The sequence below is a fragment of the Choristoneura fumiferana genome, chromosome 16 (assembly GCF_025370935.1).
Source record: "Choristoneura fumiferana chromosome 16, NRCan_CFum_1, whole genome shotgun sequence".
NCBI lineage: Eukaryota > Metazoa > Arthropoda > Insecta > Lepidoptera > Tortricidae > Choristoneura > Choristoneura fumiferana.
In genome coordinates this window covers 10,033,814-10,053,942 of record NC_133487.1, presented here as the reverse complement: position 1 = coordinate 10,053,942, position 20,129 = coordinate 10,033,814, and the positions used below count along the sequence as shown (strand labels likewise).

Here is a 20,129-nt window from a genome sequence, read left to right as displayed (position 1 = left end):
TGAGCACTATCGAAGTTGCATGCACCTGAAGTAGCCTTATTCTATTCACTCCGTTCAATTAGTTTACTTTGTTGAATGTACTTAGATCAATTCAAATGTTCCTCGACGACAAAAAACTCCCAAATGTTAGGTGCACAATATTAACTTGGCTATTATTAATTCAACAATCTATTCTTCTAAACTCCTAATCATAAATAAGGTTTTCGGGAAAGGTGAAAACTGTTTTAGATCGAAAGGATGTGCCAGGATAAGCTAAGTGATTCTGCCCCCATCGAGTTCGGGCTCGTAATTTTTATGGATGGTGTGGCTCTACATTAGTAATAAATTGGCAAAATTTCAGCACCCCCCAAACTTAATAGTTTTTTGTATAAAAGAAAAAAAGAAAATATGATTTTTCTTCAATATTTTTTTTTTCAACCTATCTTAGCGTGCATCACAAATATTGTACATTCACTACAGATGATTCATCATCCATCACCCAACCTATATACGTCCCACTGCTGGGCACAGGCCTCCTCTCAGAATAAGAGGGCTTGGGCCATAGTTCCCACGCGGGCCCAGTGCGGATTGGGAACTTCACACACACCATTGAAATGCTTCGCAGGTTCGTGCAGGTTTCCTCACGATGTTTTCCTTCACCGCAAAGCTCGTGGTAAATTTCAAATGTAATTCCGCACATGAATTTCGAAAAACTCAGAGGTGCGAGCCGGGGTTTGAACCCACGACCCTCAGCTTGAGAGGCGATAGGTCAAACCACTATGCCACCACGGCTTTTTGACATGAATAACAGATGATTATTTGACATGAATACATAAATTACATGCAATGACATGAATTATAGCTGTGGGAAAACATGGAGATATCTTTACATAAAATACTTTACCATACATTTTTCTCCAACAAGACCTAAAACGAATGAAGGACTGAAATCTCTTTAGAGAAACGTGCACGTGGCATACTATTTGGTGGAAATAATTTTTGTTTTACTATCCCTAATATTATGTCGCTTTTATCATTTACATATTTGAAAAGAGTTTCTTAAATATTCCGCCGTGAAACTATTGATATTTTTTTTTAAATTAAGATCTAACGAAATGTAAGTGGCCAGTATTTAGTATGCCGCGTGCACTTTTCTCTAAAGAGATTTCATTAATTCATTAAAGAGATTTCATCAATAATTCGTTTTAGCTCTTGTTGCAGAAAAATGTATGGTAATGTATTTTATGTAAAGATATCTCCATGTGCTCCCAGAGCTATTTATTTTGAAAAAAATACATGTTATAGCTCATTTGTGAGTGTATCACTGGTGAAAAAATTAGAGCGCTCTCTAAAATGGAAGTAAATAATAAAAAAATATGAAATCTTCAGTCAGAATTTTTTTATTTTTTTCTATGACACAATAAAAATGTTATTCATGTCAAATAATCATCTGTAGTGAATGTACAATATTTGTGATGCACGCTAAGATAGGTTGAAAAAAAAATATATATTGAAGAAAAATCATATTATTTTTAGGGTTACGGAGCCAAAATGGCAAAAACGGAACCCTTATAGTTTCGCCATGTCTGTCTGTCTGTCCGTCCGCGGCTTTGCTCAGGGACTATCAATGCTAGAAAGCTGTCATTTTGCACGAATATATAAGTAAACTATGCTGACAAAATAGTACAATTAAAAGTTAAAAAAAATTTTTTTTAGGGTACCTCCCATAGACGTAAAGTGGAGGTGTTTTTTTTTCATCCAACCCTATAGTGTGGGGTATTGTTGGATAGGTCTTTTAAAACCATCAGGGGTTTGCTAAGACGATTTTTCGATTAAGTGATGTGTTTGCGAAATATTCAACTTTAAAGTGCAAATTTTCATTAAAATCGAGCGTCCCCCCCCCCCCCTCTAAAATCTAAACCGGTGAGTGGAAAAATTTGAAAATATTCAGGATGGTAGTAAGTATATCAAACTTTCAAGGAATACTATAGCGGCCAAGTTTGCTTGAGAAATTAGTAGTTTATGAGTAAATAGCAGCCTAAGGTATAAAATATACCTAATCTTGGAAGATTCCGTATAAAATACGAAATCCTTCGAAAAATATTACTTAATTCTTTCGTAATGGCTATTTTGGGCGTGTTCGACACGCTTTTGGCCGGTTTTTTTCTTATATACAAAAAAACTATTAAGTTTGGGGGGCTGAAATGTTGCCAATTTATTACTAATGTAGAGACACACCATCCATAAAAATTACGAGCCCAAACTCGATGGGGGCAGAATCACTTAGCTTATCCTGGCACGGCCTTTATAAGTGAGTTAAGTTCATCATCATTATAACAGCCGAAAGACGTTCACTGCTGGACAAAGGCCGCTCCAAAGAGTTCTATAACGATCGGTCCTGCGTTGCTTGCTCTCATCCAACTGATTTTTGCGGCTTTACTAGATCGTCCATCTATCTTGTCGTGGGCTTTCCCATTATAATATATATGTCGCAGGGAAATGATAAAAACAGGGATTTGATCAAATTCCTCAGGGATATGATCAAGTCCCGGGAGATGATAAAAAAACATCGCGTTGTATCATTTCCCTTGCGGAATTTAGTGATTTGATCAAGTCTCCGAGCCGTTTTAGAGGAATGATAGAATTATAGCAATGGCCGATGGATTTCTTCATTTCTTTTAGCAATTTGATCAAATTCCTGACCTGTTTTAGGGAAAAGATAAAACGAGTTATTTAAGTCAGCTAGAACATTTTACTAAACACGTCTAGTGATTTGATCAAATTCCTAAACAGATTTAGGGATTTGACCAAATACCTCAGGGATATGATCAAGTCGTCCGATAAGTGTCGCAAATGAGCAGTAGAATGCTACGAAATTAAATTAGCATTGTATTTTTCACAGAAAAACTGCTTGCACTAAATTGTGGCATTGTCTCCAAACAAAAATATTATTATATGATATTATATCCTGAGAAGTACCTAGTTTAGTTAATAAAAGCAGGCAGGTGGTTTAATCTTTTCGTTTGTCAACAAAGTGTTTACCCAATAAAATTGGTCTGCTACCAAAATAAATAAGTTTTCTGAAATGGTCTGAAATTGTTTATTCAAAGCATTAAACGGCTATTATTTTCAGATATTGCTCTATTACTTCCTTCTCATTTGTTAAAATATTATCGACACCTAAAACGACATTAAGTATTCTGTTGAGTTGGAACTTGGGTAGGTACATTAACTTTGGGATTGGAAATCGTAAATATTTTATAGGGCACATCACCGCCATATAAATTTCCATTTCGCACAGTCGACTTAAAGTGACACAAATAAATCACTAACTTTATTATGATATGTTTTACCGTTCCCAAATCTGGAAACGTCTCAAAGTTGATACGTTACCAAATAAAATTATAAAATATAAGTTTTTGGAATCACATCTACCTACTCCTAGCCTAACAACTTTTATATGGTATATGATTCATACAATATGTTGGAATTTAAGAGTCTGATGCGATACATTTTTGATAAAAAGTGTGTACGTACGTTTTTACAAGCTTTTATTTAGTTTCACCTGTCCCGTTGTCTGTCTGTCTGTAGTCAAATCTTGCAAGTAAAATTCGACCAACTTTCAGTAGTCAGATTGACTTGAAATTTGGCATACTTATGTAAATCACGTGACAATACAATAATCTAGTAGTGACATTTTGGTAGTCCAGCCAGGATCGTCTCCGCAGGACGGAACTCTTCAACGGTTAATAGCATCGACTTGAAATTTGGTATGCAAATGTAGTTTGGGTGACAATACAATTACAGTCAACAAAAAGTACAGTCAGCAAAAAAAAGCTTGTAATAAAAATGTTTTTTTTTTGGTTAGGTTATTTTAGCTGAAACGTGAATTGATGCCCGTCTTTTAGCATGAACGTTGTAGTAAAAATCCTTACCTATAAGGAGAATGTGGGGTAATTTGGGACTAGAAGTTGTTAAGACTAGAAGCCATATTGTCTAACGTCCGGATGCTCGTAAGATATTAATTCGTCATTTCTTTCTGTCATCATCTTATACCGTTTGACAAATAGTTAAAAATCATTCGAGGGGGATACCTTGTGCAAGAAAAACTTAGCAAAAAAGAAAAGAAATTGCATTTTTTACTATGAATGTAACCGATAAAAAATCTGTTAAATGTAATTAAACTACTTACTTTCCGATATATTCTCTGTAACAAACTGAAAGATAATTTAAACAGTCCATAGTTTACACGATATGGTTTTTTTGATCGAGTGAAGTTCAATGTACTATTGTATTTGGAAGCGTTAAGAATAAGGATAATTCATTTGCCGGATTTTGGGCTCAACCAGAAAAATACAAATTATCCATACTAATATTATAAATGCGAAAGTGTGTGTGTTTGTACGTTTGTGTGTTTGTATGTTTGTCCGTCTTTCCCGTCGAAACGGAGCAACGGATCGACGTGATTTTTGGCAAATAGATAGTTTATGGGCCAGAGAGTGACATCTATAGACTACTTTTTATCCCGGAAAAATGCACAGTTCCCGAGGGAGCAGCACGCGATAACCGAATTCCACGCAGGCGAAGCCACGGGCAAAAGCTAGTGTACGAATAAAAAGGAAAAAGGAAGCGAAACACTGTAGTGCCGGAAGGAGCAAAAAGGACCATTCTCAGTTTGTTGTTAAGGCAAGCCTTAATATAACTAAACCTAAAAAAAATAGTTAAACGGCAACATTATATCTTTACCTGATCAAAAATTATAAGTCATGAATGTACCTAGAATGTTTTAAAATAGGAAAGTAAAACTTATTGTTTTATTTCTTTGTCGTTTGAAATATTATTAATTATGTACTAGTATATACACTCCTCGTTTGACCTTTTTCGTAGCTTGGTCAACCCGTTTAGAGACGTGCATTGTTTATATAATCAGTTCCACTGTTCCAGTAAGCGACACCTCTGCCTTGCATATTTATATAAAAATGTTTTGCAACTCTTCGATGAATATATTGTATCGTTTACCTGTAGTTTGTATCATATAACGTTAAAAAATCAGTTGGTTTCAATTTCTACGGAAAAATGTAAGCCTAAAGTCTATTCGTTCAAGTTTTCATTGCAAGCATTCTTGAGAACAACAATAGAACCTCGTTAGAAGACAGCTGGAACGTGAATACCACCATCAAATGGTTTGCGAGAGCGTCAGTTCATAACAAGCGAATTACAATAGTATTTTAATTACAAAACAATAATTCGTAGTAATTAAAAATGTCATGGGGCGTAGAGGTTTAACCTATGGCCTTTCAAGCACAGTTTGACGAGGACTTGAGCCTGGGCTCAAACATTTAAGTTTTTCGAATGTATCTGAAAAAATATACTTATTTGAATGAACTAAAATATTTTCCTTGCTCACCCGCAACCTTAAGATAGCTAAGCTTATGCAAAATATGCGTGTTCATGCAGTTCCTCTACCTCCACACTGTAAGAACACACACAAATCACACAAACCCATCTATCACCACCACCACACTACACTGACGCGTTTCGAACTCAACCAGAGCTCATCTTCAGAGTGACACAACCGTACACCATGCTACCAGTTGTTAGACTCCTAACTCAGTTCTCACGCGGGAAAGTTACATATCTGCATTAAAATAAAATATTTTTAATAGCATTTATCTACTTAGGAGATTTATCTATAATATAAAACAAAATAAATAATAAAATTAACTTATACCATTTAATACGAGAGCGAGAGGGACCGCACGACACGAACTTCGAGCTTCGATTTTCGTAGTAGCCCTGCTGCTTTTATTTCCTTAGATTTTAATAGAACGAAGCGCTAACGAGTTACTGTGAGAAATTCACAAAAAAGTAACCTAATTTTATTCAGATCCCGAATCCAGTCCAAGAATGATAAAAATCCACCGTCCCCACTTGTCCGTTTGTCTGACAAGAAATTACATTTTTTCACGGATTGCTTTTCAATTCGGGTTGTCTTCACTCATTCCGTCTGCCGCCATAGCCGAGACGACGATCGCAAAGTATGTCGTTTTGTGGAATAGTCCTAAATATAGACGCGGGATTATTTCTGTGTCGCGCCACCGGCAAATCTAAACACATTATTCGAAGGCGGCTTAAGCTCAAAACGTTTACAACGCGGTTCCAACGTTAATCAATTAAACCTAAAGTAATTAGGCTAGCGGTAACGTAAACTCGTTAAAATTTAAAGACTTCCAAAGCGTATAAAGATGAGATGATCGTAATTTATCTATTTGATTTGTTATCTGAAAGCTGACGCAGAAAATGATAAAAGTATTAATTCTAGCAGTGTTTTCAAAATGTGTGCTCACGGAGGGACAGTTTGTTATTGGTAAGTATTATTCCACGTTAATTCACTACTAAGTTTTTGTTAAGAAATGCATATTATGTACATCTACCAAATATCAAGCCCATCTGACTAGACTGGAAGAGGATTTTAATTAACTTGCACATTTTTTAACAAAAAACAAATATTTACGGGTGACGTTTAAAACAAGCTTGTAAAAATCACCACTAACAATTGTTAAGTACCTACCTACTGTTTTTGCTTGCAAGTATTGAAAAGTAGGTACTATTTGAAAATCTAGAGATAAATACAATATGGCAATAATTATTATTCATACAATAAAGACTCTTTATTGTTACACCAGACATAGGAAGCGATACAGAAAACAGATACACAGAGAAAAAAATACAAGGTGAGCAATAGGCGGCCTTATCGCTAAAGTTTTCATACAATGATTTTATAAGTTAAGATAATGTGGAAAGCTCACAAAAACTAAAGAACATGCTGGCAAGGCAGCGGCAGCACACACAGATATGGATAAATATTTTGTGTACTGTTTGCTCCCGTTATACCCTTTATTTACGGGTGCGCTAATAACAAATCTAGACCTGTCCTGCCTTTTAACAATTTTTAGCGGTATTTTCGATTCAAAATGTATTCGTGTCACAACTTTGACGCCGTAACCTTTTTAAATATTATATACACATTTTTAAACACACATAAAAAAAACTATTCGCCGTCCAAAATAAAAAATCCTGGTAACAAATTCACAGGGTCGTCTAAACAGACTGACTCTACGATCTGTTGAATTTTTTAAATAGTTTGTGTTAAATACTTGTTATGTGAGTTATGAAATAACGTTGTAAATTTGTTTAGCAAGTACATAGGTACACCTCGTTGAGTTTTTGGCGGATAAATGTTTTGGTTAATTCCAAGCAGGTGGTAGATTTTTGTGACATTCGGTTAACTTATTTTGACTTAGTCTATGAATGAGTTCTGAACAACAAACTAACAAATTTTCACATTTATAATATTAGTAGAACTAACATTACATTTGACGCTTTTCAGGAGGACTGTTTTACGAAGAGGATAGTGACTTAGAAGTGGCTCTGAACTCGAGTGCAAGCTTGTATAACTTCACAGCGTCTGTCAGGACAGTGTCCAGGAGGGGTGAAGTACTAGAAGCGGGCGAACACGTGTGCGCTTTAGCTCAAGTAAGTGTGTCATCCGTTTAGCAGTGACTCCCAAACTTTTTTTGACCAGGGACCACTTTAATTGCTTTATTAATAGCAGGGACTACAAGATTACAACCGGGCATGTGCAAGTCAGACCTAAACCAAGTTACCAAGGGTTCTGTATAAATTTTTATACAGACAGTGAAATTTTCAAGGTTTTACAAAATTAGTGTTTCAATCTGATTTAATGCCGGACAATATACCTTAAGTTGAAGCCGTGGTGGCCTAGTGGTTTGACCTATCGCCTCTCAAGCAGAGGGTCGTGGGTTCAAACCCCGGCTTGCACCTCTGAGTTTTTCCACGAGAAAGAAAAAATCGTGAGGAAACCTGCACAAACCTGCGAAGCAATTCAATGATGAGAGTCTTGTTCTGAGAGGAGGCCTGTGCCCAGCAGTGGGACGTATATAGGCTGGAATGATGATGATGATGAATAAACCTAATCGTTAACTAACTAATTTAAGAAATAAGTTTGATTAAATTGGTGGTTTCCATACATTGACTTAATGATTTCAATTTAAAAAAGTATGAACGTCCTAAATTATAAGATACTAATTTCAACTAAGGTAATGCGTTATTTATTATTGTCTAGCATTAACTGAGCTTGAAACACTAGTTTTGTATTAAATTCACATTCAAAATTTCACCCTGTATAAGTTGTGTATAAAAACGGCTGCAATTTTAAGACATCCCAGAGAGCCCTGATTTTAAGCTAAATGTGGGGTAGTTTTAGATCGCTTATAATCAATATAAAATTACCCCACATTTTGCTAAAATAAACATTTTAATTGTCTACTATTATGGTTCTTCAAATAAAGCCCTGCGGCAGACAGACAGTCTGAATGATAATTTATCGACCTAAAAGTGTCATTTTTAATATCAGTGCTATAATCTAAAGCACATTAATTTTGAGTAGCCTATAAATTCAGTTACTATCAATGAGATATTTGGGCTTCAGCATTTTCTGTTCTATACCACCTTTTGTGGATTCCATTTCATTCTGGCGGACTAAAGATGGTCCGCGAACCACTGGTTGGGAACCACTGGTTAGCGTAATAACAAGTAAAGCTGTAACCGTAGAAATCATAAAGAGAAATAAAAATGTCGCTTGAGTTAAAAGAGCAAGACACGTGTTATGGCTAAAAATCCATATATTTATTTATGTACACACACACACACACACACACACACACACACACACACACACACACACACACTCACTCGCACGCACGCACGCACGCACGCACGTACGCACGCACTCACGCACACAATAAAATGATAAACCCGTTCAAAAACCAAATATTTCTTGCCCTATGTATACGTCCAATCGTAGCACGAGCTATGTGATGATGATGATCCTAATGGTTATTATGATGATGATGACGGCGATGATGATTTTCACAATGATTTCAGGAAGGGGTAATAGGCATCATCGATGGGACAAGTGGACGGACAAGCGCGCACGTGCAAGCCATATGCGATCTGCTGGATATACCTCATGTCCTCATCAACCACAATGACTTCGTCAATGAACAGTGGCTTCATATAAACCTAAACCCTAGTCCGGCTGCATACAATATGGTAACAATGAGTGTTTTAAAAGACTATTTAATCGTACTAATATTAATATTAGATTACAGGAAGGAACTAATACAGCCCAAGCCCAAGATTAAGAGAATCTAATAAATACTTATTTGCCAGGGACAAAACGTGCAAATTGAGAAGTTTAAATTTGTGCAGCGCTCTCAGTGCGCGAGTTGAATTCTTACTTGGTCGGTTTTAGTTTACTTACTGCTTTTGTACTGTAAACGCAATTTCTTTAAGGTTCTGAAGAAGTTGGTAACAATCAAGGAATGGACAAACGTTACATTGTTGTACGAGAAAGGCTACAGTTTGCTTCGGGCTAGCAGTCTCCTTGAAATGGCTACCAAGGAAATGACAGTTTCTGTGAGGGAACTCAGTGGACAGGATTATAGGTAAAACTTATTTGAAACATGACACACTATGGAACCTTCTCACAAGAAATACTCAATGGCAATGAACTCTGAAAGGCCGGGTGACTTTAAAAAGCGAGTTTTCCGCTTCTTACAAGCCTGGCAACGCATCAATAGTCTTAATGGTACCTTAGGGTCTAATAACTAATAATGTCATTTGGACACCACCCGTTGGTAAACCAAACGAATGCCATAATTAACCAGTAAACGTTTGAAAAAACTCTAAACTGCCCACATTATTTGTCTCTCTAAGCTACTACCATCTTATTTATTATTATTTTTTATATAATTTTTAAGTATTAATTGTTTCAGAGATGTCCTCATCGATGCAAAGATGAACGGATACGTAAATTTCGTAGTGGATTGTCCTTCGGATAAGTTAAAGCAGCTTCTTACCCACGCCCAACAAGTAGGCTTGATGGCAGACGAACAATCATATATTTTCCTTTCACTGGATTTATTTACTATGGACTTAACTCCGTACAGATATGGAGGAGTCAACATGACTGGTAAGTATGTCATAAACTACGGTAAAGTCATTTTAAGATACTTTCTGTAACAGTCTACATACATATGGTGTTAGTATTTTCTGAAAAGGTTTTACTAAGTAGAGAAGGTAACCATGACATTTTACAGGTTTTAGGATAGTAAACATAGATGAAGAACAAAAACTTCTTCAGGATTTTCTTCATGAAATGCCACGTGAATCAAATGAGACAGAGTACTATCCCCAAGTAATGAATACACGCATCTTTCTAATACATGATGCGGTGTATATTTTTTATCAAGCAAGATCGAAAATTGTTAATATGGAGGCTACGGCAGGCCAAGTCAATTGTGAAGATTATCAATCTTGGGAATTCGGAACATCTCTCTTAAGTTTCATGAAAACTGTGAGTTAATGGGGTCAATTTTAAATCACAAATAGAAGTTACTTTTTTTAACTAATATTTTGTACGTCCATAAATTTAGAAATTATTATCCTTACTAATATTAAAAATGCGAATATTTAAATTGCTCAAAGCTCAAATTTGTTACTGACCAAGTGTTTTTTTTTTATATACACATAGGTAATATTAGTTTCACCTGTAAATATGTATCTATGTCACGAAATCGTTGAACTTGATTTCCACCAACTTTATGTTGTAGTATTGACATTTAACTTGACATCTAAGCGTAGTCCTGATGAGTATTGTACTATAGAGCTAACATCTGGTGTTGGAGCCCGAAACTAGGCACTGGAACTCCAAAACAGTACTACATAAACTAGCCGTGTTTTGGTTGGCAAAAACGTTTTAGGTTTTACTTTGACTAAAAATAGTATCCAGGGTTTGATGAGGGTGTAATAGTAAGGCAGATACTGGAACTTTAAAACAGAAAAACGTAACCTACCCGTGTTTGAGCTATTACTATATACTATTCTAACATAGTATTAGGGTGCCCTTTGACCAAGAATGGTATCCATAGTCTGATGATAGAGCAGTCATACTCGTACAAGTTTACCATTCGAGCATGTTACCTATTGTTATTAAACTATTTCTATTTTTTCCCTCAGACTAAGATAGAAGGAATCACGAGGTCATTAAACTTTGATGACTCTGGACAAAGATCTGATGTGACGATGGAAGTCGTAGAGCTGACCTCAGCAGGTCCTCAAGTGGTGAGTCAACTTATAAATTAGCGCTTCATAAATTTATCGTCATCATCATCATATCAGCTGGTGGATGTCTACCGTTAAGCAACGTATCTTGAGATCCTTGGACAATAATCCGTGGGATTCACGCTCGTGCCCAATGATCTTTTGTTTTTACTCTCACAGTCAATGGTATTCCGCGACTAGTTCCTTTCTTCTCTTTCTTCCGAGTCCACTTTACGGAAACCTTCCAAAATTATGTCCCACACGATCGTAACTCCAGAACATTTACGCTCCCAATGGTCACTAGGTCCACAAGGAATGCAACCAGCCCACTGCCACTTAAAGTGTGCAATTTGCTGGACTATTCAAGAACGCTTTTGAGCCAGCGATAAACTAAACTAAATGGACATTTGCTTGCGATTGCGCAAGTAAGTGTAATATCAAACTTACCACACTATACTAAGTTATCTAGCAATATTCCACCGGTAAGATCCTCTCATTGTTTTTTTATACGTGTACTGCGAGTGTACCATAATTTTTTGTGGACGCAGAGTAGGAAGGTCGTAAGGAGAAGTTGGTTTAAGTCATTGATATCAAAATTTGAAGGAACACCTGATTGAATAAATTAACTTATACTAAAGACAAATTGTATAAAAATGATAATTAGGTAGGTATGAGTATGCATTATTACTTTTAGTCATGCTTTGTGTTTTAGATAGGGGCATGGGAATCTAATGATCTAATAATATCTCGACCGTATGTGCCACCTGCGGAAGACAGTGAAAATATTATGAGAAACAAAACATTTAAAGTTCTAATTTCAATTGTAAGTATCTAATGATCATTAATAGTCCATGAAAATGTTTATTATACCACCTACTCTTAGACGTAAATAAGTTTGTAAAATAGCCACAAACTATAAGCAGTCATAAGATTCATTCACATATTTAATTTACGTTTTTAAGATCTAATGTTAACATCTGGGCTTTTTGGCCTTATTTAACCAACCAACCGAATGTGGAACGCTTCAAAAAAGAAAAAATCCTTACTGACCAAGTGCATCATGTTGCCATATTTTCTTACTGTTTACAGAAAGCAGCACCCTACACGTACCTCAAAGAATCCACTGAAGCTCTAGAAGGCAATGATCGATATGAAGGATATGCTATTGATTTATTTCAAAAACTAGGTGATATGTTAGGATTTAACTGCGAATTTGAAAATAATGAGGTTTACGGCTCTTACAAAAATGGAAAACTTACTGGAATGGTGAAAGAAATTGCTGAAGAGGTTAGTAAAATTATGTACCTTATATTATTGTTAGTAATATTAGTTAGGTACACCGTAATCTTACAAAAGATTTTAATACTTTTTGATGGACAAGAATCACTTGTACGTATTAGTGTCTGTCTAAGTAAAATCTTCCGCCCAAAAAAGGAAGGTTTTACGACTTCTGATAATTATTTAAGCTATGATAGTTATTTATTTGAACTTTTTTCAGAGGGCGGATTTCGGAATTTGTGATTTTACCATTAACGCTGAGCGTCAAAAGGCTATTGACTTCTCTATACCTTTCATGACGCTTGGCATTGGAATACTCTACAAGGAGCCTAGTAAGCAACCGCCAGCAATGTTCTCATTCATGGCTGTCTTTGCCCCGGAGGTAAGTCATAGTCAAATTATCGTTATCTGAAGACACGGCAGTGCCCCCGCCAAGTCGAGCAAAAAGCGGCACGGACCTTGGCCGACATGGCCAAGTCAATCTATTTATTTAATAACATAAAAGATGTTTAATATTGATATGGTCACTATAAGATGTTGTTAGGTTAGCTAATTACGTACCTAATAACTTAAGACAGAAGGACCCGTAAGTAGGGACTGAATAAATTAACCGACTTGGTATTACACTTATGAATGTCAAATCAAATCTACCACCGGTTCGGAAAAACCTCTATTGAGAAGAATCCGGCAAGAAACTCAACGAGCTATAGGTATTTTAAACAGATTTACAATGTTGTTTAATGATCACAAGTATTTAGCACAACTTAAGTTACAAAGTAATGGTATTGGTACCATGTCGCTTCCTATCCATATCAGATGGAAAGTAACACCGAGCGACAAACTACACTTGGAACCGTTCGTATCATTACAACCATCTTACTGTCTCATCCTGCCCCTAAGTTCGTTTGTGTTCCAGTATGAAAGGCAACATCCCAGGAATACACCCGAAATAATACAATACAATACAATACAATGACTTTTTATTGTACACCAGAAATAGTAAACCCCGAAAACACCCCTACCCGAAAATACCTGAAATAATCTGGCACAAGAAGTATAACTTGGTCCTCTATGTTTTGTAACGCAAGTAATCTTTCAGGGAATCAGCGTTAACTTCATAAACCGCACCTATGTTTCATTGCTTACAAAATTGTCAAAGAGCACGGGGTAAAAGTTACAAAACCCGTAAATGCTTTGCCGGAATCGAGTGCTTCAAAAATATATGTTTTGCTCTTTTCCAGGTATGGTACTATATGGTCTTCATACAAGTTCTTCTAGGAATAGTAATGATTGTAGTGGGCCGGCTGTCCAACAAGGAATGGCAGAATCCGGTCCCATGTATTGAAGATCCAGAGGAACTCAGCAACCAATTCAGCTTCGCCAACTCTGTCTGGCTTATCATCGGCTCTGTCATGCAACAAGGATCAGAAATTGCACCCATGTAAGCGGAAATGTTCTATACGTTTTAAAAATAAGTCATGCATTTGACAAAGTGGAAGAAATCACGATCTAATAGTAAGAAAATTCCATTGTAAACGCTAACGCTTGTCTTGCCTTGAGTTTTAGACCTAAATAAATGAGCACAAAAAACGTTTTAGCACAATGTTTGTAACTACGAAAATAGATCATATCATAAGTATCATAACTAGACTAGCATACGTCAAAATACCAGGTAAGTGTTATGTAATTTATGAAATACTTATATCATTCACAAAATATGTACTTACCGAGACGATATGGAAGTAGCTTAAGGCTCCTTTCTCAAAAATCTGTTAAAGAATGGTGGCTTCTCAATTTCATGTATTGGACTATATCAGTAAGAAGTCCCGTTATCCATAACATTACCACAGTAAAGCAAAATGTATAATGCAGGTAATATTTATTAGGATAGAATTAAAAATAAAAAAAAAAAACGACTTCAAAAAGATACATAAAAAGGGACAGATAAAAGTTTTATCTTTTAAATAATCTTAAGTAAATATAGTTTGCATAGATTATCTATCGAAAGTATTATCGTAATTGTATATCTATTAACATACAATACCTACCTACTCATTTAAATATTTTTTTTATTTCAAGGCAGCGTCAAAAAATAGTCGGCATATTTATTTTATATTTTAAAAAAGATATGACTTTTATTTCTACCTTTTAAGTTGCAGTTTTAAAGTCTATATATATATTTTTATATTATAGGTTAATTTATGTAAACAAACGCATTAGGTATTGTAATGGAACAATTAAAATTAAAAACTACCCTAAAATATTTTTTTTGTATTCAGTTATTTTTGAAACGAATTAATCGGTTTTTATACTAACGTACACAAAAACTGTGCAGTGCAATTCGGTTAATATTACGTGCATACGGGTCGAATTTAAAACCTCTTTTTTTGAAGTTGAAATGAAAAACACAATTTGCCGTTAAGAGAAAGTAACCTTAAGTGACTTACGAATCTTAAAAGCTTGTCATGTATAAAGTACTCATAAATCAAAGGTAAATGCTCATAATTTTTGCTTTCAGCGCTCTAGCTCCGCGCATGATAACCAGTATATGGTGGTTTTTCACCATGATCATGGTTGCCTCGTATGTCGGCACGTTAGTAGCTTTTCTAACAGTGGAGAAAAATGTTTTGCCATTTACAAACGTGAAAGAACTATACGAACATCCATCTCTTAAGTATGGATGCAAAAATGAAGGTTCCACCAAGACGTTTTTTGAGGTACTTACCTAGGTTAAATTTATAAGTCCGAAGACTGTAGGCAGGTCCTGGAATTTTCTTAACATAATCAATATGATATGACAACATTGTTAAGCTGCCAAATGCATGTTAAATAATCTAGATTATTATTAGATTGAGTATTATTGGCGAAGTGAATATTACGATACCTTTTCATATGTATATTATAGATAATCTTAAGATTATTCAGGATGAACTGTAACAATTACTTTGTTTACCGCGACCTTATGATAGCTACGTTTATGCAAGAAATGTGTGTTCATGCAGTTCTTCCACCTCCACACTGTAAGAACAAACACAAATCACACAAACTCTAATCTACCACCACCACCTCAATACACTTACATGTTTCGAACTCAACCAAAGCTCATCTTCAGAGCAACACAATCGTATACCATGCTACCAGATGTTAAACGAGAGTTCCCGGTTGAGAAAAATAATTGTTTCAGTTGATTGATATGGACCTCCGCAAAGTAACGCCAGATTCAATAAATTGTTATTCAAGATGTCAGATTTTTCCAAGTTTTATTTTTATTCCCTATACAGTGAATATGTATAATAATATTTATCTGGTTATCAATATGAAAAAAAAAAACTAAATAAGTAGGTAGGTGTGTATTAAATAACAAAGGAAGAACTAAAGTGTTTAGACTAAAAAAAGAGGAAGACCAACCTGAGAATAGTTCCCAGGACGCTCACCGCATTATTTCTCTGGTACAGCCTGTGAGCGAAGTACTGATGCGCCAAAGGAAACTTTCCAAAATGGCGGAATTTTTCATATGGGATAATTTCGGAAACTTTTCTCGATTTTGTATGGGGATTGAAACTTTCCGTTTCTTAAATTTAAATTTCCTAGGTATATTTCGTGTGAAAATTTTCGAGAACTTTCCCAACTTTTTGGAAACTTTCTGCAACTTGCACATTTGTAGAGCGAAGTAAAACCCGGTTCTGGGATTGTCAGAGAAATAACTTTTTTATCCGAAAAAAAAAACGGACAGTTCTCGGGAGTATTGTGATATGGGGGTTTGGGGAAATAAAACTCGGAATCGATTTCTGGTTTAACTTTTAATTTGAGCTTATTATGCGTGTTTCCACATAAGTTAAGTATTAAACGTAACATTTTTGTTTTTCTCAGAGTCAACCACCAGGAACCATGTACCGAGACATGCACGAGAAAATGATATCTAAAAATTGGAATGTCGACGATAATGACAAAGGAATTGAGAGGTAGCTTTAGCCGTATACTGATATTGCTGATTGTGCGAGGCAGGTCATGACGACCGTTTGAGGCATGATTTTATTCGAAACAGGGTTCAAAATTATGGCTGCCTGGCGAGATGGCTTGCTCAATCAGCACTCGACTAACGAATATGAAATAAGTATATAATAATGTCATGGGATGTTCATACGCAGATATAATTGAGTTCATCATAGGTATTAAAGTTTTTTGACAATGTTTTACTACATCAAAAGATCTTAGTGTATTTTTTTGGGTACATACATTTCGAAAAACAGACGTGCGAACCCGTGCTCAAACTACTATAGTAAGTCTTTTTAGTGAAAAGGATATTAAATGGGGAAACCTAACTTAGCTACCTATCTACTATATATTTATATATTTTACTATATATTTACTGATTCCTTAAGGGCTGAGAACGAGAATTATGCACTTTTTATGGAGTCCACGTCTATAGAATATTACAAAGAAAGACATTGTGAGTTGATGCAAATTGGAGATCTTCTGGACTCGAAGAGCTACGGAATCGGAATGAAAATGGGTATGGAACGCATAATGTCTTTGCATGAGGCTATTCTTTGATACCATGGAAAATTGATAATGAGTATGTTTAATTTTTTTATATCAGGCACGCCTTACAAAAAAATTATAGACGATGCACTTTTAAAACTCAAGGAGAACGGCGAACTTCAAAAATTGAAAGATCTTTGGTGGAAAGAGAAAAGAGCAGGGAAATGCGGGGTAATAACTTTGTTTCAATAAAATCTCATTGCGATTGTTTGTGAATAACGTTTCCGATTAATTGCGGTCTAAATTTTAGCAACAAGAAGCGGAGAAAGAAAAGCCATTGGACATGAAAAACATGCAAGGTGTGTTCGTTGTGTTGAGTGGAGGTTGCGTGCTCGGTCTGATCATCTCAATACTCGATATGCTATGGGGAGTCTTCAAACGGTCCGTCAAATACAAAGTACGTACCCAGTACTTGTTTATGCAACACTGATAAGCTCAAAAGAAATAAAAACTGCTTAAGTTCTGTAAAAGTCTCTAGAGCTAGAGGAACTGACCTGTTCCAGTTTCCTTCACTATTATTTACGTTTTTTTATTGCATAGAAATATTAACCAACGCATTTATAAATAATGTCCATTGAGTTTCAATAGCTGTGTAAATCTGAGGCCGCATTGTCTAATAACGCTGACGTTTGCAATCATATTCGCCATTTTTTCTACACTTACACACACTTATACCCTTTGATAGAAAGAAGTGAAAACGATTGTGATTACAAGTATGTTAGACAACGGGTTCTGCCTTTTCGCAGAATTATTGCTTGTCAAATGTTTCATTTGCTAACTGACTCTCAATTTTCTCCGAAACCAAAAGTTTTTCTCAGTGTATTTTCTATATGCTTTTATAGAACACAGTAGGTTACATTAGGTGCGTTTTATGAAAGTTCCAAAAAAAAGTTTCATAGAAAATTGTGAGTTGGGAAATGAAACAGTTTGGCAAGTGAAACAGTTAGGAATCGTGAGTTGGGAAAAGGCAGAGAACCGTTAGACAATAAGACTTCTGATCTGATTGAACAATACCTATTATGACAACCTCAGCAATTTAATTTGTGTGACATTGTTAACAAAATGGTATAAAATAACTTGTTTCAAATAGTAGATATACATCTAATATTAGATGTGTTTAAAAAGGGTTTACTTCTTACAGACAACCTTCAAGTACGAATTAGTTGAAGAGCTAAAATTTGCCATCAAATTTAACGGAGATATTAAACCAGTGAAGCGTCCTGCAAAGTCTGATGATACGAGTAGCGCCGAAGCTTTAGCCGAAGCCGAAGTGGAAGGTGAAATCAAGGATGAAGTTCGGTCCTTACGATCAGCTTTGTCTGGTAGATCCACGGATTCCCGCAGAACATGTCATTCGCACAGTTCACGCCACTCTGCTTCTAGCTTGAGCGTAGCCCTTGCGAGAAGACGGAAGTATTCTTAAAACAATCATCATCTTAAAACAAAGTTTTTAATCGAAGACATTTCATTGATATGTTTAAGAAATACGACATTGTGCTTTCACTAAGAGCTTTGAATGACTCACAGTTATTTATTAGACGTGGTTATGTCGGAATATAATGTAAATCATGACTAAGTAGGTATCTTTGTTAAGTTCCCGATATTTCGACGTGTCTGCATCAAAATATCAGAAGCTTATTAAAAGTAATTACTATATCTGCGTCCATCTACGAACCGTAGAAAATACCCTATGTTTGTTTATAGTTTAACTATCATCTTTTATAAAAGTTAAAGTGTAAGACGGTGTTCTTGGGCAATCTGTATGATGCAATCCACTTTTTTTGGCACATGAAAATTATAAGAACTCCTATTCCTAAGCTACCATAATATGATTCTGTGAATAAACGAATCATTCATTGATTAAGAATTTATGATCAGACTAAAAATGTAATAGTTTTTCTTAATAAGTAGGTAATCTTCAATCCTTTCTCTGTAGATTGTTTCCTTTATGGTTTTGATACATGGAGCATTATATCAGTGTCCAACTTGCAATGGACACCGCCCTTTGCGACCGCGATCTCTCATGCTGCCTCCATTAGCTAAACAAATTGCCGGAGAAGTTATAACTTTACCCGACCTTGTTTAGTAAATCAATTTTTACAAACACCATTTTATTACATCCTATTAAAAATTGTGTGTCTATGAGTGTGCATGTTTGTCATTCTTTCGTGCTAAAATGTCTGGACGGATTGGGATGAAATTTGGTATGTAATAACTGGATCTGAGGAATAAGTAACACATCTAAAGGGTAGTTTTATTTCGATATTCTTACACAATAACGAATATTAGTAGGATCTTTCAACTTAAATCCAAAGTGTTATACCTACCTTATGGTTTAAGCGAGTGATTCCGCGGGTCAAAGCTAGTTTATAATATTCACTAAATGTAACAAAATGATGTACTTAAAAGATTTAAAAAAAACTTTCCTGCAATAAAATTAGTCCAACTTGCTTTAAGATTTCAACATAATTATTTACAGAATATTTCATATATTTTTTGTTGTTTATTTAAATAAAATTATTATGCTAATATAAACGTGTTCCTATTCTAATACCTACCTATACTTCCCTTTACTACTTAATCAACAAACTTGGTTTTGCTACATAAGTACTTAAAACAAATATCAATCTGTAATTAGAATTTATAAATATCTGTGAAAACATTTTATGAGAAAAAAGTCACAGATTTCGTGCCTTACACGACTATCGAGCTAATTGGAAATAAATCTACGGAATTCGAAATAAAATTGTCGTTGTGACTTTTTTCAAAAAGTTTAGGCTACAGGGCAAACCCTTTGTTTACCCGATTGTCTTTGTTTTAGGCTCAAATCGTAGCTGACTAAATTGTCCATAGGATTTTTTCTCAAATTTTTGATACTTATCATTCTTCGTTTCGTAAATACCGAGCGCCAAATTCAAAAATTGGAAAAAAAAATTTTTTTTCTCTATTTCTGCCATTACTTTTTTCTTTTTTGACTTCTTTGAATAATTCTTTTTGCACCTTACAGCTCTCGTCAATACGCGTCTTTAGAATAGAATAGAATACGATTATTTGTGGAACAGGTGTACATAATCGATCTTAAAAGTATAACATTCAGGAATCTCTATGTTTTGCCAGTAGGCGTACAAATATTTCTGTTTTCC

The 20,129-nt window shown here is 35.3% G+C and overlaps 1 protein-coding gene across 1 annotated transcript; it reads left to right on the top strand.

Annotated features, from left to right (window-relative positions):
* Nucleotides 1–5,978: 5,978 nt before the first annotated feature.
* Nucleotides 5,979–19,517, top strand: LOC141436268 (glutamate receptor ionotropic, kainate 3-like). The gene is made up of 17 exons (XM_074099177.1): nt 5,979–6,346; nt 7,370–7,515; nt 8,947–9,114; nt 9,358–9,509; nt 9,840–10,036; nt 10,164–10,420; nt 11,083–11,187; nt 11,879–11,989; nt 12,256–12,453; nt 12,665–12,826; nt 13,686–13,885; nt 14,963–15,161; nt 16,315–16,406; nt 16,827–16,957; nt 17,045–17,157; nt 17,237–17,383; nt 18,128–19,517. Exons 1-17 carry the CDS (start codon nt 6,280–6,282, stop codon nt 18,407–18,409), a joined length of 2,727 nt encoding a protein of 908 aa, XP_073955278.1. The 5' UTR covers nt 5,979–6,279; the 3' UTR covers nt 18,410–19,517.
* The last annotated feature ends 612 nt before the right edge of the window (nt 19,518–20,129 follow it).

What these genes read in the sequence shown, in the direction of transcription:
- LOC141436268 (XM_074099177.1), top strand. Translation starts at nt 6,280, where the DNA reads ATGATAAAAGTATTAATTCTAGCAGTGTTTTCAAAATGTGTGCTCACG. An exon ending in GTCCGGCTGCATACAATATG is followed by an intron (nt 9,115 to 9,357) that starts GTAACAATGAGT and finishes AATTTCTTTAAG; the next exon opens with GTTCTGAAGAAGTTGGTAAC. An exon ending in CCACCAAGACGTTTTTTGAG is followed by an intron (nt 15,162 to 16,314) that starts GTACTTACCTAG and finishes TGTTTTTCTCAG; the next exon opens with AGTCAACCACCAGGAACCAT.